Consider the following 23298-nt stretch of genomic DNA (forward strand, 5'->3'; position numbering starts at 1 on the left):
TTTAAAATGTTTAAGAAGCTTCATTTAAAATTAAATTAAAATGCAGAGCCCCCCGGACCGATGGCCAGGACCTGGGCAGTGTGAGTGCCACTGAAAATCAGCACGCGTGCCATAGATTGCCTACCCTTGCTCTAACCATTAGAGATCAAGATAAAACAATGTGCAGGCATGTTATCCTATATTTGCCTACTGTGAGGTTCTTACACCTTCCTCTGAAGCAGCTAGTACTGACCATCATCTGACAGGATACTGGACTAAATGGACTTTGGGTCTATTGCAATATGGCAGCACCAGTGTTCCTAACTATTGGTATTTAAACCTATCCTAAGTGTCCCATGCTAACCTGGTGAGAAATATTGTTATGTTATTGCTGTGATGTCATTCTCGGAGATACTGCTTTTGGAGTTGTACTTCCAGGCAGTAATGTAGCTAGACATTTGTAGACACATTTGTTGATGTGTTGTTGCCTTTCTTCACAACCTCCCATAGATGACATGTCATCATACACAGTATGGTCTGTAGCACAGAATGAGCCAGGGACACTCAACATTGTGTTAATAAAACAATGAGGGGAAGAGGTGGATGCCTTCAAAACAGGATTTAAGGGGGGCTTAAGTATTGCAGGCACCTACTATGTGTCCTGTGAGCAGTGGATGGCATTTCATTCACAGAGAGGAAATTATACCTCTAAAGTAGGAGCGGCATTAATACATTCTTCAAGATGAGAACAGATTCTGGAAGGTTTGCAAAAAAGCCAGGAGAATATTTTTGGTATGTGGTTAAAAATACATATTTATCTTGCCTAATCCTTGTTTTAAAATCTCTTCTCAGCAGTGTGCGTCTCCACTCACAGCATCTTTCCAGAAAGTGAAGACTAACTGAACATAAAATGTTTTTGAATTTTGACAACTTCTCTCCTTCAGCAAATAGTTTTGAGAGTCAGCATGAATTGAGGAGACTGATAATGCAGGGTCTAGAACCTACAAACTCCTGAGTGCTAATCCCAGTTCTGCACTAACAAACAGTGTGGCTTTGGGCAAATCATGTAACCTCTCTCTTTCAATTTTGTAAGTAAAACTGGATACTACTTACCTCTCTCCATTCCTCCTAGGAGTGCTGTGTTGATTACAGTAGCCAATGTATATACCATACAACTCTGAAAATGGAAAGCACTAGTATTTTCAAGTCTGCAAGATGCTGTAGTTAGTTTCCTTGCAAGGGCCTGCATGAAAGGGAACTGCAACACACTGACTTCCATATGAACTGTTTATTGAATAAATACATGCATCATAATGTAGAATTACATGAGCAAAAAAGGCAATCTGTACAAAATAGATCACACTTTGTTCTCATTTCAACTCTCACCAATTGCTACACCTCTGCTAAAGAAAGGATTCCAAACAAAAGATTCATCTCTTTTAATCCAAGTGACACACGGTGATTTGTTTTTGGATTATGCCAGCTCTGAATTTAAGAGTGCTGGTCTTCTTCCCAGTGAAGCGCAGCATTTCTAAAAACCGTTTCCATACCACAGAACATAAATGTTGATAAATACAGCTAACAAAGCTCATTTTTGTTTTAAAACATATTTTAAACACCTTTATATGTTCATATTCTAAGGCACAGGATAAACAAACAAACTACATGGAAAGCTAATCAGCTGACATTCAAACCTTGACTTACTAATGAGACAGGTTTTTTTTTGGAATAAAAGGAAAAATAAGCATCCTCGCTTTTTTCTCTTCCCAAATAAAAAAACAAGCCAGGACTAACAGTTACTATGACACACAGATTTCTCCCCCCCCCCACTACTGAGGGCAGAAAAAGACACTCTTACTTGGACCAAATTGTTCTGATCCATTTTTTACGCAAGGCCAGATTTTCAAAAAGCACCCACCGGTGACTACTGAGAACAAACAGCAGCTGTAGAGTGCTCAGTTATTTTGAAAATGTGGCCTCTTCATTTTAGGTACCTAAGTGGAGCTGGGCTATCTTGAAAATCTAGGCCTGATGGTGAGTGCTGAGCCATTTTGAAAATCTGTGCTATAAATTCTACATTCATTTTCTCCTCCATTTTGTGTTACTACCTCTTGTCTTTACCACAAACACCACCTTTTCCTCCTAGGGACTAAAAAAGGAAAAACATGCAGTTATTTGTGATCCAGCACGAAGTCTAACTTCTTCCTCAAGTCAGCACTTAAAGTTGAACCATAGTATGGGGCTGAAATTTAGCCTTTAGATAGGGATTGAACCCCCTGATGTCACTGGTCATGGTGTTAACCACAGCTGTCAACTACATTTATACTAAAAATCCTTCCTTCTAGAAGCTGAACTGAGGCAAAAGGCAATGCCACTGAGCTACACCTCCTTTACTTACATCAGCTCTTACTTTCTGCACCTTCATTTGCATCTAAATCAATTCTCTCTCTGTTCCTCCTCCCTACAGTGTAAAGGGATGAATGACTATTCCACAAGGAAAGTTATATTTCATAATATATTCCATTGTGTGTGTAGATAATGAGTGTGTGTACGTATTTATACATACCCATTAATATAGAGTGGAACCTTTAGTGAACTTGAACAAGAGGCAGACTTGTTATATGAAATGGAAAATTCTCCAGTTTTCTTATGGTTACAGGGCTCTTTGCACAACTCAGTCCTGCAGTCTAAATGCTTGCAAAACTCCCAGTGAGAGTTTTGTCTGCTGAAGCTGTTCTGTGAAATAAAATGACCTCACTATAAAAGAGTTCCACTGTATATATGAGTATGTGTGTAATAGATAAATCATGTGAAAACACAGATTGACATCAAACTAAAATGGGCTGATGCTTAATTTTGATGGAAACAACAGGCTACATCTACGGTAGGCACTTTGGTATATTTAGTAACGTAGGTATATTCTACATCTAGAATTAAGGTTCTGTTAGTAATTATATTATAAAGCTATTTTTTCAGGAGTTTATTCTGCCTTAAAAAAATTTTCTTGGCTAAGACTCAATTCTAGACTCTTAACTAAATAATACACTTCTGTTGTCTAATTGCATATTTACCCAAGATCATGAGGCTAATGGCTCTGAAAGAGCTGCACTGGTCTCTTGCGTTCATAATGCACATTTTATAACAGTCTGAGAAAGCTTTCAAAAAGGAAAACAAATTGGATACAAAAACAGTCTTCCTGTGATTCATAGCAGGAAGATTGTAGGGGTGTGTCCTCAACTCTCAATTGTCTACTTTCTTGCTGGTGTGTGTTATCTACATTGTTGCGGGTCCTGGTAGAAGAATACAGCAATGTTTCAAAAGAACCTACCTGGCACATGGTAGTATTGGGGGTGCATTTTGCCTCATGTACCAGGTACATTAGGCAGCAATGAAGCAATTACGGAAAGAGTGTCAACTCTGGATTTCATAGTGTTTTTTTTCCAGTTTGTGCTCCACTTTAATATTATACATATTCCATATAATAAAAAGACTACTGTGTCTATTTGATGAGCCTGAATTATAAGATGCTTCATATACCTTATTTGTCCATGAAATGACAATGCAATTGTTAGGACAGTCCATGAGTGGTTATTTAGGAGACCTGGTTTCTAATATGGAAGGTGACTGTCCTCACCATTCTTTCAGAAGATCATAGGTACGGTGCTATAAATTATGGGAATAAATTACACCAATAAGAAATAATAAGTCAATCTGCATAATAAAATATTGTACTGTTTATAAGTCTTCATTCCTGCACCAAATGAAACCCCAGATTTATATGCTGTGATTCATGGACCATGACAATCCTTTCTTCATATAATGTTTCTAGAATTCTCAACTCTAAACCACATTTATTATATTCTCTAGAATGACTTTCCAATAATACATTTCTATATAAATATTAAAATATTAATGTTTTGTATGTTTTCTTTTACTAGCCTTACAGGGCCAGAAACGCACTGACAAATCTTAATAATGTCTTTCAATTAAAAAAAATCCACAAAATTAATAATTTTAAGACCATTTTGCTGCAAGGGCAAAACAAGATTTGTCCAAAGAATTTAACATGCATTTAGAAGAAAATATCTATCCTTGATCGGTTTTCTTCGGACTTCAAACCAGGATGGAAAAATTATAAAAAAAATAGTATATATTTACATGGTACAGTGTACCTCGGTGATATACAAAACAAGGCAGGAAAACAGCAGAACAGTATCTTTTCACTTTCTAATAGGTACAACTGCCATAAAGTTCAATTTAAACACAAGAGGTTACTCTACCATACCATTGCACATTACAGTAACATGAAAAGTAGTTCAGCAAATTAAAATACAAAGTTTAACAATAAGATTGGCTAAATCTACATATAATGTCCAAGTGTTATAAAACTATTGGGATGTGTCTAATAAGTAAATAAATGAAGCTATAAAAATAATATTGATACATCTGTGAGAACAATGCTTTTAAAATATATAAAGGTTGGCAAAAGTATGCTAGGGGGAACTCCTGGTGTCTAACGGCACCTAGGTTACATGTGGCTTTGTACCATCTTCTGTTAAGTCATACCTAAAAAGGGACAGAGCAAAGGGGAATTATTATTTAAAATAGAGTTATGTTATTGTAAACCCACCAAAACATTATCATACTCACCACTGGGTCCAGCCTTTGGTGAGTTCTTCAGATGCCAGAGGTATCAATAACTGTGAGAGGGATGTTAAATAGACAATCAATGCACTGGGTGCATATTTAAGTCTAAACTTCTCTTTAAATGGTCAGAGTTTGACACTGGGCTACACTGAAAGCAATATTGCCAGCAGAGAGCATTTTACACACATGCTGGCATGTGTATTTGATACAGGTTGATTTCTAGAGGAGGTTTAAGTTGTTGATTTTGATCTATAAAGTAGTTTGGGTCCAGGACACTTGAAAGATCAACTTTCGCTCCTGTGACATCATGGCAGCTCTGACTGGCTGATGTGCTCATGCTAAAAGCCCCCTAGTTTAAATGGGAGGAAGCTGACAGCAGAGCATTCATTGTGAATGATCCTCAGGCCTGGAATCCCTTACTCAGTCCATCAGAGCCCAAATCCGGTGACTTCCAGGACTGCAAGTCTTGCCTATTTTTCCCCAAAACCTTTCCTAGGCATGGTGGAGATTAAAGAGGTTTTGCAGGATGGTGAACTGGGTTGACAGATTAACTTTTTAAGGGGTAGAGAAGGTCTTTGACAGAGGTTGTCTTCATGTCTTTGTACATTTTGTTATTTTGATTAGTGTGTGTGAATTTCTTGTGTGTACTTTGAAAAGTGCTTTTACTTGCTTGTTCAGTTCAACACCAAGTAAACATGCCCTTACAATGGCCCTACAATTACTTGCAGGAATAATAATTTAAAGTAAATCAAATGGCTCAGATCCCATTTTCAGGATCTGCAATTCTGGGAGACCATTTTCTGGAATTTCATCCATTTCTATTACTCCTTATCTGTCTGTACCATCAATAAGTCAGGCATTTAGAGCACTTGTGTATATTTCAGCAGGCGTGTATTATCCTCCCACTTTCTGTCATCTTCTGGTCTGCCATTCTTCCTATCCCTTGCCATTTTTTCCTGTCCTCCCTGAGGCTTGAGGTATAGAATGCCACTGATTTTGAAAAACAATAGATCTGAACCAGGCACTCACTCAGTCAGGCTTAGGCCCAAGGGTTTTAGTCTTTATAGCTGTGACCTGCTACACGACATTTTTCAGCTTGTTTTCAACTTACCTTGCCAAGCAGCCCTTTGTCTTTGGACAAGAAACCACCACTGTTCTTCACTGCTACATCTAGCGTCCTCCTCTGCACGTCAGGTAGAGAAACACTGAAATCAAAGCTAACATGAAAAAAATATCGTTTTAGTGAGGATTTGGTGCCTGAGACATGTAATATGCTTTGAACTCTGCTAGTTTTGTTGCTGCTGCTGCTGCTAAACACCACAATTCTCACTGACCCATTTCTAGAGCATTTCTTTTACATTACAAAATAAAAGCATACAACAAGTAAGGTATGGGTGAGAGAGAGCGAGAAAAAGAAAGAAGAGAAGAGGATAATCCCACTGTCCTGTCCAACATTTCCGTTCAATAAAATGTTCAGTGCTTAAATCAAATGTTCAGAGCTATCGCGTTTGGGCCTGTTCCTAGTACCTAGTGCTAATAAATGGGCTGATCATTGGTTATCTGGGGGAAATGGGAGGAGGAATCCTACTCTTCACGCTGTAGTGCTGCTTTACATTTTATAATCAAGATTCAAGGCTGCATCAGACTCCATGGCTCAATGTCCCCATTCTCCAGGGGGAAACAGCTGGTGGGTCTGGACATCAGCAGAGCCACTGGCCCTCATGCAGAGTCCCTCCCCAATTCTCCCCCACAACAGCATACAAGGAGCCAAGTAGACTCTGAAATCCTCCCTACTCACAGAGTGGAATACATTTCGTTCCTTTACATCTGGGACCTCTGCACTTCTGGAGAGTGAGGGAAGCCTCTATACCATAATGACTCCAGCTATGCATTCACATCTATTGTCACTGCAATACCCATACCTGACTCACTGCTCTCTAAAGCACTTTGTTTTATCAAACAAAGAAACTCAAATCTGTCACCTGGAGGGGGAGGATGGAGATGTAGTCTTCGGGAAGCCTGCGTGGATTTTAACAACCCTCTTGTTTTTCTTGTCTAAAGATCTAAAAACCAGGGCTCTGGTAGCAAAGTGGACTGATGCTACTCTAACATCTGACTGACTGAAGATAGTTCCCTCCTTCCATTATCCAAAAGACCAGATGTGCTGGTCTACTGAGCTGGCTACAGGTAAATGCCAAGCACCCTAGCATTCCCTGCTACAGTCCCAAATCCTTGTAAGGACTGAGCAAGGGAAGGAGCAAGTCAAGCCACTGTTGGGAGCTCACTTGTGTGGAGGGTGCACCTGGGACTGAGACACTTTGGCAATGGCAATTCTAAAAAGGGAAGATCTTGTTTCCAGATTGGCTCTGTAAGGGAGAAGTCTTGCAAGGCAGGCTAGGAAATAATCCTCACAGGAAACATGCCACTTTGAAAGGCCCTCTTCTGCCTCAGTACTGGCATGCTGGCAAATAGGCCTAGTTCCAGGCAGAATGATCCCACAGAGGCAGGAAAAAGAGGCACTATTTAAGATCCTCAGCCTATGACTGCCCCATGTTGCTCAGGAGACTGGGAGTAACCTCAGCTTTCTTGTGTGTTTTTAGGCTTTGATTTATTATTTTTGTGCCTTGATTTTCTGTTGACAGGTTTAATGTATACATACGTTCCATCATTTATAATGTTGCTCTTTCTGTGATGCCAAACGCCACCTGTGGATTACTATTTTTTGCCAGTAAACCTTGGTTTCTACAATACCGCAGGTCACCCTGGGTATGTCTACATTGTAGTTGGGACTGAGTCTGTCAGCCAGAGTAGACTGACTCATCCTAGCAGGGCTCAAGCTAGCATGCTAAAAATAGCAGAATGGACGCTGCAGCTCAGGCTCTCAAGCCTGCCCACCCAACTGACTGGGTTTGAACTCAGGCAGCGCTGCAGCTGCAATGTCCACACAGCTATTTTTAGCATGCTAGCTTGTGCCAAGCTAGTGCAGTGCACACATACTCCATATCACACCTTGAATATGAAAAGCATTCTAGAAAACCAAGTTCTGATCATATTCTATAGCTTATTTTCAAAGCTCTGAAATATTGATTTAAACAGCAAAATTCTCTCTGATTTAGCCTAAATCTCTTATCTACACTGCAGATCTGGGCTATGTATTCTTCAGATACAATGTCCATCAATGTCAGTGTGGACTGAAGAGGAAAATTTTGCCTCAAGTCTTCCCTACTCCCTGAAGCAGAATCAAATCCATATTTTTTTTAATATTTTAATATATTTAATATTTTTTAATTCATGAAACCAATTGACATGGAAAGCAGACTATTTATGATGCAATCTATAGGAACAGACACAACTCTGGCTTTTTAAACCTATCTTATGTTCACAAGAGATATTTGTAAGTTTTAAATTTTTAATCATTTTAACACAAAAACCACTAAAAGTGAACTTGGTTATTTGTTGGTTCTCAAGAGAGTTAGAACACAGAGTGAAATTGTTGGTTACAATGAAGCTGTATAAGAAATTTAATGTTTGAGAGCATTACAAATTCATATAAAAATCTAATTTCACTTATACCAACACCATATTTACAAAGTGCACGGATGTTGCCCTGACACCTTTGTAAAATTGGTCTTGATCTGAATCAGCCTCAAAATACAAGCAATACTTTTAGGCCCTACGTACATTAGGTTTCCCACTGTTACTAACACCTGTTTGTCTCTAAAGGTATTATGAATGGTGAGAGCCATAATGTAGACACCTCATTAGCTGCTAACACGACTTGAACAAATGTGTTAATTAGAACTTCTCTGAGCAAGATTAGATGACATAGAGCTTAAAATGCCAGTCAGCTGCCCATCTAGGGCTCTCAGCATTCCTAATATCAGTGGAGTCAAATCAGTTAGCAGCAGAGAGACACGTCTGAAAACTTTCACCTCTAAAGAAAGGTCTTTACGCTGTGTTTGCACTAGCAAAAGTGGGTCCTGTAATTCATCACCAGTGCTAACAACAGTGGAAGCTTTATAAAAGATCAAGCTCAAGGATTAAATGATATGACAATAAAAACAAGTGCCCTGTCTACACTACTGTTTCCACCAATTCCCATTGGTAGAAGAGACTGGTGGTGAATTACAGGGCCAAATTTTTGTCAGAATAGACAAGGCCTTACTGAAGTCACTGGGAACAGACAGAGTAAAAAAAAAAAACCTAAGTAAGAATCTAAGGACTTGACTTTTTGTTTGAAAATGTCCAGCCTACCCCCAGTTCATGCAACAGAAGTTTCACAGCTTTGCCTCTTACATAATGTAAAACTAGTAAACTGAAAATGTAACATACGTTTGATCGAACACTGGGTTTAATGTCTTCTTTGATACATGTGTTTTTCTTCTTCCTGATCTTCTCTTGTCAGGTAATAAATACATTCGGACATACGGGTCAGATCCCTCCTCTGAAAAGGCGATTAAATTTCTGTGATAAAAGAACCCAAAGAAAACCCCCACCCAAAGAGAAAAAACAGATTAGAACATAGTTAGAGCTTGTTAAATACAACAAAGGATAATGTGCTAGTTTCCTATTTGGCTGCACTTTTTTGGTCAACTTTCATCCTTTGTTAAATTAAGAAACAGCTGATGATTGTTTGGCCAAACAGTGACTAAGTGGGGACATGAAGTGAACTACAAGTATTTGAGTCATGTAGAGGGAGAAGAACTAGAGAGTTTAGTTTAGGGAGAACTAACTGTGATACACACCTGGGAATGATGCAATGAAATGAACAAAACAAGACCTGGAAAAAATTCCTAACAATTGAATACTTTGCACGGTGGGAAAGTCTCCTAAAATAAGTGGAGAAAGCCCAAGTGCCTGCAAGATTTCAAACTAGGTTGGACAAAAAAACTAACAAAATATACTCTAGGGAAAAATCCTGCATTGCAAGTGAGATTGACTACATGGCTTAACAGTAAGGCTAAGATTTTGTCACGCATATTTATAGTAAGAGTCACGGACACGTCACAGGCAATAAAGAAAAATTCATGGAAGCCCATGACTTGTCCGTGACTTTTACTAAAAATATGTGTGACAAAATGGGGAGCTGCAAGGTCACCACACTGCCTGCACAGGCCCCGGCTCAGAGCTGCAGGGTCCCCCCACCACCTACTGGCCAGAAGCTGTGGTGCACCCATGCTCCCAGCCGCTGTAGGTGGTGGTGGGATGCCGCAGCTCCCAGCCGCTGCGGGCTGAAGTCACACAGGTCTCTGGAAGTCATGGATTCCGTGACTTCCGCGACCTCCGTGACAAAATCATAGCCTTACTTAACAGCAATTTTCCCCCTTTCTAACTTCTATAAAATTGTCACTATAATTTAGAAGGTTCAAATAATTTATTTCATCTCCTATACATGTATCTATGATGTTTAATATATGAAAAACTGCTGTGCTTTGAGTACCAAGCCAAGTGGAAATAAGCCTTTTGAAATACATTAAGTTTTCTGACAGGTAAGTGTGAAGACAATAGTCAACTTTTTAAAGCTGTTTACCACCAGCATTGTATTTCTGCAATGTTGGATGTTGTTACACTAGCAATAATTGCTTATTAGTAGGTACTATTAATTGTAATGCGGTAGTACCCAGAGGCCCCAATTGAGATCAGAGCCCTGTTGTGATAGGTGCTATATTAACACCTAGTAAGAGATAGTCCTGTTGCATTTATTTGGATAGAATATGTGGTCTAAAGTATTACACATGACCCAGTTACTGTCCAACATTAAACAGTATTAAACAAGGGTTGGCATTTGGCATACAGAGACCTCAGCCTGCTTAGTACCATGGCAATCACAGCATTAATATCCTTTTAGCATTTTATTAGAGATACAGAAAAAGGAAAAACAGTTAAAGCATTTGAGATGCAAAGTATTAAATAAGGTTTTCATTTTAACAACATCCCCTTTTCCCTTTCCCTTTAGTTGAAGAGAATTTTTAGAAGAAAACATCCCCTTGTTTAACAGTCTCTTAGATGGTATCGAGGATGGTAATAACTGTTCTTTTGAGGAAAAGAGAAGAAGTTAGTTGAGCAGGGATAGTGCTGTTGTTGTGGCTGTTATTAAAGTCCAATTGCGTTGTCTAAGACGACAAGACAAACAGGGAGAAAAAAGAATAGCAAAGATAGAAAATGCAGTTTCTGTCTCTGATACTGACTTGCACTTGCAATCTCACTGCTGGAAAAACACAGGCACAACAGATGGTCTTGTCAGCTACTCTGAGACCTGCCAAACTCATACAAGCATCGGGCTGTTTAGGGCATTGCTTTTAGCTGATTCTCTAGTCACAGGCATAGAGCAGTGTTGCAAAATATGTATTCTTGGCCGGCTAAGCTAGACTCTCATTAGACAGAAGGAAACAAGAGAGAGATATGTTTCAGAGTGGTAGCCGTGTTAGTCTGTATCAGCAAAAACAACGAAGAGTCCTTGTGGCACCTTAGAGACTAACACATTTATTTGGGCATAAGCTTTTGTGGGCTAGAATCCACTTCATCAGATGCATGAAGTGAAAAATACAGGAGCAGGTATAAATACATGAAAGGGTGGGGGTTGCTTTACCAAGTGTGAGGTCAGTCTAACGAGATAAATCAATTAACAGCAGGATACCAAGGGAGGAAAAATAACTTTTGAAGTGGTAAGAGAGTGGAACCATTACAGACAGTTGACAAGAAGGTGTGAGTAACAGTAGGGAGAAATTCGTATTGGCGAAATTAAGTTTAAAGAGGCAAAATAAGGTAGCAAAGGAAAAGGACACATGGAGGAGGAGAGGAAACAACAAAGTTTCATATTCCAGGTGGTGACTGGGATTTAGCGGAAGCTGGTGGAAGTGGCAATTTCATCTGGGTCCCTCTCTCTGGCCTGGCTTGGTCAGGACATTTCTCAGGATTAGGAAGAAGGTGATCTGGGGCCATAAGAGAAGGTGGGGAGATGGTGAGGCTCACTTCAGTAGCCATTTTTCTTTTACTTTCTTTAAGAACCCCAAAAGGGAATGCTGGATGGAATAGCCCATCCCCACATTATTTTGTCCACCAATTAGTCCTAGTTTTTAACACATAAATTCTGGTTCACTGATTTCTGGTTCCACATTCTCTTGTTTACCAAGCATGATCTTAACACAATCCTTAAATGATAGCAGCAGCATTTTTGTTTGGACTAGCTGATCCTCTGTCTTGCTTTCTTGCACCTTCATTTGCTGTTACAGGTTACTGTGACAATATTATGAACTTACATTCACTTCTCATAGTTCAGCCCAATTATCACAACAGTCCCTGCTGCATATAGTTTACATTACAGTCTGAATAGATAAGACAGACAAGATGGGAAGGGAAAGGGGGGCACAGAGAGGTGAAGTAACTTGCCCAAGGTCACAGAACAGATGAGTGCTGGGAACACAGCCCATGCCTTGACTCTCGGTCTATACCCCTATCCACTAGACAATGCTGCCTCCCCAAATTGCACTGGGGTTTTGAATATCTTCTCACAGAGTGACAGCAGCTCCTACATGTGGCTTTCAGTTCCTGCTGATATAAGCTAGATGTCGCTGTTGAGAACAATCATCCAATGGCAGTAGTGGTGATTTTGTGATTTAGTCTGTCTACCACTGATGAGTACAACAGTATATGATTTTGGCATTTGCATATTATCGTACTCTAACATGTGGCCTTAAAAGAGCTCCAGCCAACCAGACCAGTCTAAGAGGATGGAGGAAGACACTGGACATTGGTAGGTATGCCAAGCGTCATGCAAAAATATACAGTTTGATATGCTGTGTTTACCTGCAGGAATGCACCACCACAATAAGTTTGTTTCTTTGTGAGCTCTGACGAATTGTCAACTGAATTTGGCCTAATGGAGACTGTCCCAGAGTTGTTCCACTGTGAAAAGAAATAGAATAATACATGCTATATAAATGGCATATAAAAGAACAGATCAGTTGAATTATATGCAGAGTAGAATGGTTGCTGTACTTCTCCACACTATCTTTAGTGAGAAGCATGAAGGTCCTTTGAGAACTCCAAATATGGCAGAAGAAGAATAAAAGGAAATTTAAACACCAGTGAGGACTATTTGCAGCAATCCTCATTAGTCTAATAGAAACAGAGTGGTTATTAAACATCCTAGATTTCACATTAAGTCCCTTAGCAGTCAACCCTGCCTTTCACCTACTCATAAAGACCAGACTCAACATAACTAACTGACTTTGTTACATTAATATTAGTAGGACCCCATGGAAAAGTAGGCTGAAATTCACTAGTCCATAATGAACCAATATTATATGGGCATTTCTTTAAAATGTGGTTATGGTTTGAAAGATAACTGTAAAAATGGTACCTTCTTATTTCCTTACTGTGGGTCTGCTCATTTGCATACTTTACTTTATTGATAAAAATAATGATTTCATTCCTCTTTGCACTGCACAGCCAACATTGCTATGGAGCATAAGCTGGAATTTATTCTACCTTGTGCATTAACAAATTTGACAACTAAATTCTAATTGCAGAATCTTTCTTTCTGAGGCGTTAAGAAGCACAAAGATCAGAGACTGGTTTTCAAATACCAAGCTGACTGCAGTCCTGGCAGTTAGAAAAATCAAAATGAGTAAGCTCTTCCCTCTTGGTAGTGGTACTGACAATGCTTTACTAGAGCAACTTAAGTGTATTGCAATAAACAAGTATTTAACACTCTACTTTTCAAGTTGTCGCAGTCTCTGACGTAGCTCCTGTGTGGCGATGGGCAGCGATATGTCTGAGGCTATACTTGGAGTTGGTTCTTTGACTGAGAGGTGGCTGGGAGAATAGGTGACGTTGGAGGCAAGGAGACTGGAGGAGCTTCGGCTGAGATCTGTTGGCCACTGGGGACTGGCATTAGGAGGATGATTTTTTTCAGCTATATCAGTCTTTTTATCACTGTCGATCACTGGGGAAGCTGGGACAGGTTTGTGTGAATCAGCTGGTGGTGAAACAGGGACCTGAGGCTTAAAAGCTTTTCTTGAGTCTTTGGAAACAGAGGGCCTCTTTACTTGGGCTGAGTGTTGGTGATCTGGAGACCTCTCTGGCTTTTCAAGAGACAGTACCTACAGGCAGTAAAAACATTAGTGGTCTACATGATAATAAAGAAAACAAGAATACATATTTATTTCTACCAGCTTTTTGGTAAGGTAAAACATTTTTGGCATGGTTTTGTGCCTTCATTTAGCATTAGTCTAACTTTTATTCATGCTTGCTGTAATGTGAATATTTCCACACTGCAAAGCACAACACCTGGTTCTCTGTATGGAAATTGCATATTAAAATTAATGAACTATTAAAACAACTCAACATCACTATTTTCCCTACTCATCTGGCATTTTCATCTTCATTATTCCTTCCCACAATATGGCCACTGTTGGTGCAAGAATCGTCTACTCTGCAGCTCTTGCCATCTGGAAAGCCTTCAAGTAGCTTTCTGCCTCATCTCTTTTGAAATCTCATCTTACATCAGATTTTTTTTCCTTCTTCTTGTCCATATCCCTTAATTTCACTCTCTTTAGACAGAATTTCATTTATTCATCAATGTACAGTATATTTGCACCAGAATAATCTAATTTATCCCCAATTTTTTTATATTTAACTCTGCAAAGTATTTTGGGGATACAAGCTGTGTAAATTAAAATACACCCAAATTAAAAACCCAAAATAAAGTTGGATTTGAATGTATTGCAGTCTACTGTTACTTATGCAGTGTGCAGGGACAGAGCTTCTAATTCATCAGGCCTCAAAACAGGGAGATCACCAATATCCAACACAACGCGCATCTATCCAGCTGTTTGCAGCTTTATTTTGAAGTCATTTTTCTATACTATTGACAAGCTGAGGACAACTCAGCACTGGACTAATGTTACAGAATACACTTTTTGTAATTCTCAGTCTACTTCATCAACAGTGTTAATCTCTACCCTTCCACAATTGAGAACAGCACACAGTACAATATGTTGTCCTTCCTTTAAAGCCAGAAAATACAGGCTACAAGAAGTCTGAAACATGCTACCTCAACTCAAACATATACTAGGTAAAAACTAGTGCTGCCATACATAAAATGTAAAAAAGCTGAAAATGGCTGAGAACTTTAAAAACTGGGCTATTACAGACTGCAAATCCCAGTGATGATTCAACCCAGTGATGTGTGAAACAAAAGCAGCTCTCGACCATGCTTGTAGTTGTTTCCATCACTTCACACTGACTCAGACATTCTAGGTTTCAGACGGACACACAAAGTCCTGCAATCTTATTATATAGATGAATTTTAAAAGACCCTTATAATACCCTGAGTGCCATCTTCATGTTTATGGTGCTGTTTGGACCAGAATTGCTAAGCTGGAACCGCTGATGCATAGTTAGATCTTCACTTGCCAGCAGTTGGCTCAGAGGAAGCTTGAAATTTCCCAAAGAACACTGATGTTGTTCATCCTTGACCTAGAGCAATACAGAAGACAACATGCTCAGCTTTATGAAAACACCCAGAAAAAGAAACGAAAGTTATAATTTTAATGACAAGTTTTCATCGTGTTCAGATATAGTTTGCCCTTAACACAGATTTGGTTGGTCTTATATAGGGCAGGAAATATCAAAGAACCTTATGTGTTCAATATCCATTCACTCTCATCTTTACCTTCATTAGAAAGAAAACAGTCTAGCCTGAGCACTGATGCAAATAAGAAAGAAGACCAGTGATAACAGTTGTGTCCAGTTGGGTTGAAGACTAAATCTATAAGCTAGAGTTTGCTGACAGTCAACTATATCAGACAAAAGTGAACTCAACAGTTAAGGAACAGCATTAACTCAACATTCCCCATCTTCTCTAGATCCCTTCAACTGTCCACATATGGCCTCAAAAGCGTGAAGGGGTGTAATAGTTGGACAAAGTAGGGAAGATCTCAGGGAGAGAGCAACATGAAGGACCACGTCTGTTAGTCTATAAGGTGCCACAGGACTCTTTGCTGCTTTTACATGAAGGACCTGGGCATGATAAACAGAATAATGTTGCTTCTGTAAATTAGTGGGTTATTGAAAGAGCTGCTTGTCACGACTCAAGCAACCATCACAGGATGATTAATTTAGTACATTTAAAATGTGAGACATCACATTTGGTATACAGTTGGGGTGGGGAGTTTAGTTATAATTATTTTTTCTCCCTTTAACAAGCAAGCGCTCACAAAAGGTCATCTTTATGCTGGTTCTTAAAAATTGTTAAAGTTTAAATTGTAGTGCTTGTTACAATATCTTCATGATGTCTGGCTCATTAAGAACTTGTGAACTATGGCTGCTAATCTGCAATGCTCTAGCAAAAAAGAATACATGAGGACAAAGAGATACCATACCTCAACTTCAAGGTCCTGCCGTTTGGGATTGTGAATGAAGAAAGTGAAGTGTTCCTCCCATACGGGTTCATTGGTCTTGTATCGAATCTGAAGGAGAAAAAAAAAACCCACGTTACATGTAGAGCATTTCTCTCAAACAAAGCTGGTGTTGAAGATGTCCTCTGTTTATACAACAATCATGTTCCGAACTTGATCTACCTATAAAGTTGGCAAATGGGGTTAGCTCAAAGCACATATAGTTCAGTATATGTGCATATAGTCTATTTAATAAAACTTATTCTTAGGGCTTCTGTTTTTTTGGGTTTATTAATTTTTTTAAATTATTTTTTGTTTTAGGTAGGTATCCAAAAATCGGGGTGGAGGGTGTTGAGGCTTGTATATACTTTGTATATGCTGTATTGAGTTATGTAAAAACTTATGTATATTATGTATAAACATTACTCATTAGAGTAGTATATACTGTAATGACTAATCTCTTTATAATGTTCCTAGTGCACTTTAACATTGTACTGTTTCAAACAGCATTAAAGTGCACTAGGGAATCTTTAGTGCGCATCAGCAGGGTCTACAAAGACCAATTAATGAGCAACACATTAGTGCATTTTAGAAATCATACCCCTGAAGTTTGCATTACTGTTCAGTGTAGAAAAGCCCTTATATACAATTAACATTTCTGGTGTTTTTTGAATGAACGTTGATTTTTATTTATTTATTTATTACTTGGGATGTTTTATCCACGTATATCAGTTAAAAACCTAAAATCAGAAGCCCTACTTCTTTTGTAAGTTACATGGATGGACAGTTCAATGCACTATATTGTGCAAAGTGTAATTCCAGTTGATGAAACTGGTGGTGGTCTGTGAACAAAGTAACTTCACCATAAGGTTCCAACTTATCTTCAAACTGGTGATTGTTCTTTCCCAGTCTTCCTCAGTGTCAGTGGGTGCACCAAGACTGGATGACACAACAAAACTGAATCTCACTACTTCCAGTGACTGGTGAAAACTGCCACGTCATTTCCAGAAAGCAGCATTTTTTGGAAAGACTGACATTAAAAAGGGCTGTTATGTGGAGTTCAGGTTAACAATTTACCCCGATATATTTGTTAATATTCTCTTCCAGTTCTCAAATCAATATCTATATGAAAGTTGCATGTACAACATGCTGTTGGTCTTCTGATAAAATTTTCAATAAGATATGTGAACATAGATATAACAAGGCAACCACTACTGGTAATGTGATCTCCAGTTTGGCCCATTGCATCTTTTGCTTAAAAATAGTCAGTTCCTTGTATTTTTCTCACTGCTGTGTTGCTAATATTTGTCATTAATTTATTTGTTTTTATTTAAAAATTTTTTAGTGCTTGATCAATATTTGTGGAGATTAAAGTCCTATTTATCTACAGGTCTTTGCAATGCAAGCTTCTATACTTAGTTCTACCAATGTGCTCTAAGCCCAACCTAGTGAGAACACGGTTAGTGAGAAGATAAGGTTACTCACCCTGTGCGGTAACTGAAGTTCTTTGAGATGTGTGATCCTGTGTGTGCTCCAGTTCAGGTGTTGGTGCGTCCCTGCGCCATTGATTGGAGAATTTCAACAGCAGTGCCCTTCTGTGTAGCACATGTGCCGTCCCCGTCTTGCGGCATTGTTGACACCTCATCCGGCATGCACAACCTGACCCCTCACAGTTCATTCTCTACCAGAGAGTCTATAAATTGAACTCCGAAGTAGAGGGGAGGAGGGTGGGTAGTGGAGCACCCACAGGGACACACATCTCCAAGAACCTCAGTTACTGCACAGGGTGAGTAACCTATGGGTGCTCCACTTCAGAGGACTGTAGAGCAGTGCCTCACATTGAATAGAAGGGGCTTCAGAGTTGTTGTCTGAATGATTGAAGAAAGCACTGTTAGACCTAGAAGTGCATCTGAGCCTGAGCTCTGGGTGGTTGTGTAGTGTTTTATGAACGTATGTTCAGAGGCCCAGGTGGCAGATCTACATAAGTCTATGAGTGGTACATAGTTCAAAAAGGCTACTGAGGTCGCTATAGATCTGGTAGAATGAGTTCTGATCCTCAATAGGAGTTGTAAGGTTTTTTGCTGGTAACAGAGGTGAATGCACCCGGAGATCCATTTTGATAGCCTTTGTGGCAGATCCTTTAGAACATTCCATGGAATGTTCCGTGTTTAGAACATTCCGTGGAAAGGAAAAGCCTTGGAGATTTTCTGAAAGGCTTAGTTCTGTCAAGGTAGAACGCTAGTGCGCGTCTGACGTCTAAAGTACGTAGTAGAGCATCTTCTGCCCTCTCGTGAGGTTTGGGAAAGAAAGCAGGGAGATGGATTGGCTGGTTTATGTGGAAGGAGGATGATATTTTGGATGTGGTCTCAAGGTGGCCATGTCCTTATTGAATATGGTATATGGCGGACATGCCACGAGAGCCCCTATCTCACTGACATGACAGACCGATGTAATAGCGACTAAGAATGCTACGTTCATTAATAGGTGTGTCAGTGAACACGTTGGTAAGGGTTCAAATGGAGACCCAGTGAGGCACCATAATATCAGATTCAAGTTCCAAGGTGGCGTGGGTGCACATTCTTCAGGGTAAACATTCTGAATGCCCATAAGGAAGCATTTGGTAATTGGATGCGCAAATAGTGATGCCTTGTCGATCTCATGATGCTGCAAGATATACTTTGAGCGAGCTAATAGATAACACTGAGTTTTTTAGTTCCACGATATAGTCCAATACCAAGGGGAGAGATGTGGAAATTGCGGTAACGTGGAGAATCTCTTCCACTTCTGAAGGTAAGTCTTGCATGTGGTTGTCCTCCTACTGTTTAGTAACACGTGCTTAACCTATTCTGAGCAGGCTAATTCATCATGATCGAACCACGTAGGAGCCTTGCCTTCAGCTGAAGTCTCTCCAGGTTTTGGTGGTGAATCTGTCCAGTGTTCTGTGAGAGGAGGTCCATCTAGAGTGGTAGAGTGCATGATGCACATACTGCCATCTGCAGCAGGTAAGAGTACCAAGTCTGTCTTGGTCACGTTGGGGCTATCAGTATGACCTTCACTTTGTTGGTACGTATTTTGTGCATCAGCATCACCCTCAATAGAAGTCGTATTAGTGGAAATATGTAAAGAAGTGGTGCTTCCCATTTGAGGAGGAAGACATCCCCTAGTGATCGGGGTCCCAGGCAGGCTCTCGAGCAGAACTGTGGGCATTTGAAATTTTATGATGTCACAAAGAGGTTGATGGATGGGTGGCCCCAAAGTTGAAATATGTTTTGGAGGACTACTTTGTTCAGTTCCCATTCATGATCGCGCGAGAATTCTCTGCTCAATATGTCCGTTGTAGTGTTCTGACAGCCTGGAAGGTAGGAGGCTGAGATGTTGATATTGTGTTGAATGCACCAATTCCTCAGTTTCATGGCCTCGGTTCATAGGTACTGGGGGGCCTGCTGCAATGCTTTCTATAGGTGGCCCAGGGGTCCCAGGCCACTGCATGGGGAATGGCATGGTTGGGCCATCCATGGGTGCCCATACCATGGCTGTATGTCTTGTCTATATTGAGGCCTCGCTCTTAGAGGTCCAGAGGTTGGCGTTTGTCAGTTGTGAGGAATGTTGTGAAGAAAAAAACACCCTCTTCCTCATTATCTTCCTCCTCACTGGAGAATGGAGGTGCTATTGGTGATATAGGCTATTCTGGTACCGTGCGCACCAGAGAGCCGTTGGTGCCAAAAAGTGATGATGCTGGCATGGACGATACTAATATGTCCTTATAATGGAGAAGATGACACAGTACTGATGGTTTCGGCGCCAAAGTGATTGATGTCGATGGATCCAGCGGTGCAGTCGACGGTGCTGATGGTTTTGGCAGCAATTTCGTCAGTGCCGATGGCATCACTATTGAAGAGTTGGTCGGTGCCGATGAAGCTGATGGGGCAGGCAATGGTGGCATAGCCTGTGTTGGCAGTTTCATCTCCTTAAGCGGTGTTGCTGGTGCCACTATGGAGGCGGTAGGCTTACTCCGGCCTCTCGTCTCTGTGCCTGGGTGCTGGGAATTGGCAGAGGCCACGGTGCAGGTGGTGCTGGAGGATACCGGTGCCGCATAGGTACTTAGCTGCAGTGCGTTCAGTACCGAGGAGAGCGATCTGGCTGGAGACCGCTTTGTTTTTGATCAGCTCTCTCTGAGGAGAAGTTGCTGCTTGTTTCCTCGTTGATTTTTTAGAGGAGTGAGTCTTCCTCTGAGCAGGAGGTGAGGTCTCCAGGGATCTTTGTGCAGAGGGGGTCTGCTGCCCAGGGTCGGATGCCAGTCACAAAGATGACTCCATAAAGATGATTTTGAGGCGCATATCCCTGTCCCTCCTAGCTTGAGCCTTCAGGTTGCTATAGTGAGCGCATTTCTGAGGAATGTGCGACTCACCCAAGTAGCAGAAGCAGCGTAAGTGTTGGTCTGACATGGGCACGGCATCCTGGCATGACAGACAGTGCTTAAATCCTGGTAAACCAGGCATAACTGAAAAAGTAACAGTTCGTTCCAGGTATAGACACTAAAATGGTCTAAGAAAAAGAAAAATATTTTTTTTAAAACTAAAGCAGAAGAAAGGAAAGGAGGTAAGTAACTGATTATTAACTATTTTAACACTAACACAAGCTAATGTTGTGACACTTCTGGGAGCTCCATCTCTGGCCGAGGAAGGAAGGAACTGAGGGGCTCAGGTCATGTGTGCCTGAGGTGCCACGAGACGGGAACAGTGCATATGTGACCCAGATGGCACTGCTGCTGAAATTCTCCAATCAACAGCACAGGGACGCACCAACACCTGAAGTGGAGCACACACAGGGACATCACTCGAAAAAGAACAGGTAGTTCTGATGATTGTTATTTATTTATATTACCATAGCGCTGAGGAGCCCTAGTCATGGACAAGGACTCCACTGTATTAGGTACTGTACAAACACAGACAAAAAAGGCAATCTCTGCCCCAAAGAGTTTATAGCCTATGTTCATGTTCATTCAGTCTCTGGCCTCTCTGCTGAGAATGCCAGTAAGGATGCTAATTAGTGCCAATTGTGGGGGTGGTTTTTGGTTAGTTGGATAACTGGACATTGGACTGAGTTCACCAGCTCATTTCAGATAGATAAGACTTTAAATTGACTTTTGGTTACAACTTGCACTAGGGGCTAAAGGCTTGGTAGTCCACTGCCAAGCACATATACTTAAGGAACCAAATGTCTCCGAAAGAGCTAAGTGTTGAGAACAGTAGCTTACCTTACTTTCCTGTGCCTTGTGTCCAACTGACAATAAGACAAGAGGGTTGGGGTTGCTGTTTATCTTCTTTCCTGACTGATAAAGAGGAGAAAGCATACATTTCATCTTTAGAATACGCTATTAAATTTCCCTCTACTTCAATTTCACTCCAGTATTTAATACCCCTCAGCCTTTGAACCCACTCTGTTTTTTTAAATATCAAAATTGTATTCACTCTGCTATATGCATTTTTACTATCCTCAGTATTTAACAGAAAGCATGATCTGCACACATTTACATGGTTGGTGGCTTCTTAGCTGCTTAACATAGAGCAATGATACAGACTCACCCATCCATAGTAGACTAGTTTAAGAACAGTGCTACAAGCAAGTTGGAGTTTCAGAGTCCTTCCAACTGTTGTTCTCTTGCTACCCTTTGAATGAAACTGTTTGGAAAAGTGCAACCTCCCAACCTTGTAATGAGCATTACAACTGACAGAGTGTCATCAGAACAGTAAAATGAATGTTGCGGTTAGCATGCCGATGGAAGATATGGAGAAAGTGCCAACTCAGAAAGCTTACTTTATGTACAATGCTATAGTATAATTAAACTGGATTTAATACCAGGTCATCAACACTTCTCCTTTTGGATGGGAAGAATGAAGATGCACTGTAATGTACCTGATTGGTAAACTATAGAAATACCTAATACTCTTTATCAGAGAATCAACCAACTCCCATATCTGAGCCTAGCTCACAGCTGCATAGCATTAGATCAAACTGTAAAAATAAACATTAATTTAGAATCAAACCATATAAAATAGAAATATTTCTAACCATGTATTTCCATAACACATTTTAGATTGGCCTATCAAATAAAAATTTAAGCCAGAGAGAAAAGTTAGACATAAACGTGAATCATCTAAAGAAGTTGTTAATGCTATTTAAGAAAACAATATACAAGGTTAATTTATTTTAGATTATACCCAAAAAAGATTAATGAGATTAGACATAAATTAAACAGAAAAGTTAGTTGAGCCCTACTTAAAACATGTAAGGTCATAAGAACGTACTTTATGATTGAATCACTACTCTCGTTTTGAACTTCTTAAGTATTAAGAATCAGTTCATGTCTCATATTAATCTTCTACATCTAATATTTCCAATAATATGACATGATTCTTATCAGATACATTTTGCTTATTGTCAGAATTTCCTTTAAAGCACAATGTTAGAGGAGTATTCCTCTCATGGACAAATGCTCAATTTCTGTTTTTAAACTTTAAATATTTAGTCCCACCCAAAATAGCTGTAAGTGTTCAGGGAATACAATGAAAATAAGATTAAAATCCATCAACATAGTTAAAGAATGCTATCTGCAGACTTAAATAAGGAAGATTTATTTTGAATTTTTTTTGTTTCACAAAATGTTGCCTAAAAATGTCTTTTCTTTGTATAAAGATGTACATAACAATAGAGGCATTAGCAAAAATTCCTATAACTAATGCTGACTACACAGTGGCTTTATGTAATCATTTTAGTCCTAATGAAATAAATGATATTGTGCGCACCCAGCCACCCACTTGCCTCCATAATATATGCCTTTGGCAGGTTGAATTTACTGTTCACTGGACATGTCAGCATCTAAACTTGCAAACTGCTATTTCAACAAGTTTTTCCAATTTCCACCTTATATTCATGCTGTTCTCAAGTTATTCTCTAAATCTAATCTCTGGATTTTACATGCAATATATCTGGGCATAATATAATCTGTGTGTGTTTATGTATTTATTGAGGGTAGGGATAGGATACAGAGGGACCTAGACAAATTAGAGGATTGGGCCAAAAGAAACCTGACGAGGTTCAACAAGGACAAGTGCAGAGTCCTGCACTTAGGACAGAAGAATTCCATGCACTGCTACAGACTAGGAACCGAATGGCTAGGCAGCAGTTCTGCAGAAAAGGACCTAGGGGTTACAGCGGATGAGAAGCTGGATATGAGTCAACCGTGTGCCCTTGTTGCCAAGAAGGCTAA

The 23298-nt window shown here is 39.9% G+C and overlaps 1 protein-coding gene across 2 annotated transcripts in view; it reads right to left on the reverse strand.

The window, feature by feature from the left end:
- Positions 1 to 1252: 1252 nt before the first annotated feature.
- The window catches only part of ESYT2 (extended synaptotagmin 2), a 130041-nt gene continuing 107995 nt past the window's right edge, over positions 1253 to 23298 (reverse strand). For both annotated transcript variants that reach the window (XM_029911624.1, XM_026652077.2), the window contains 9 exons: positions 21286 to 21360; positions 16014 to 16100; positions 14959 to 15108; positions 13345 to 13730; positions 12433 to 12531; positions 8959 to 9090; positions 5738 to 5843; positions 4630 to 4679; positions 1253 to 4545 (listed from right to left, as the gene is read on the reverse strand). In XM_029911624.1, the coding sequence (XP_029767484.1) occupies positions 4503 to 4545; positions 4630 to 4679; positions 5738 to 5843; positions 8959 to 9090; positions 12433 to 12531; positions 13345 to 13730; positions 14959 to 15108; positions 16014 to 16100; positions 21286 to 21360 (1128 nt within the window). In that variant the 3' untranslated portion in view covers positions 1253 to 4502. The remainder of the gene's footprint in view (positions 4546 to 4629; positions 4680 to 5737; positions 5844 to 8958; positions 9091 to 12432; positions 12532 to 13344; positions 13731 to 14958; positions 15109 to 16013; positions 16101 to 21285; positions 21361 to 23298) is intronic.

Source organism: Terrapene carolina, unplaced genomic scaffold (assembly GCF_002925995.2).
Source record: "Terrapene carolina triunguis isolate 2854851 unplaced genomic scaffold, T_m_triunguis-2.0 Scaffold111, whole genome shotgun sequence".
In the NCBI taxonomy this organism is placed as follows: domain Eukaryota; kingdom Metazoa; phylum Chordata; order Testudines; family Emydidae; genus Terrapene; species Terrapene triunguis.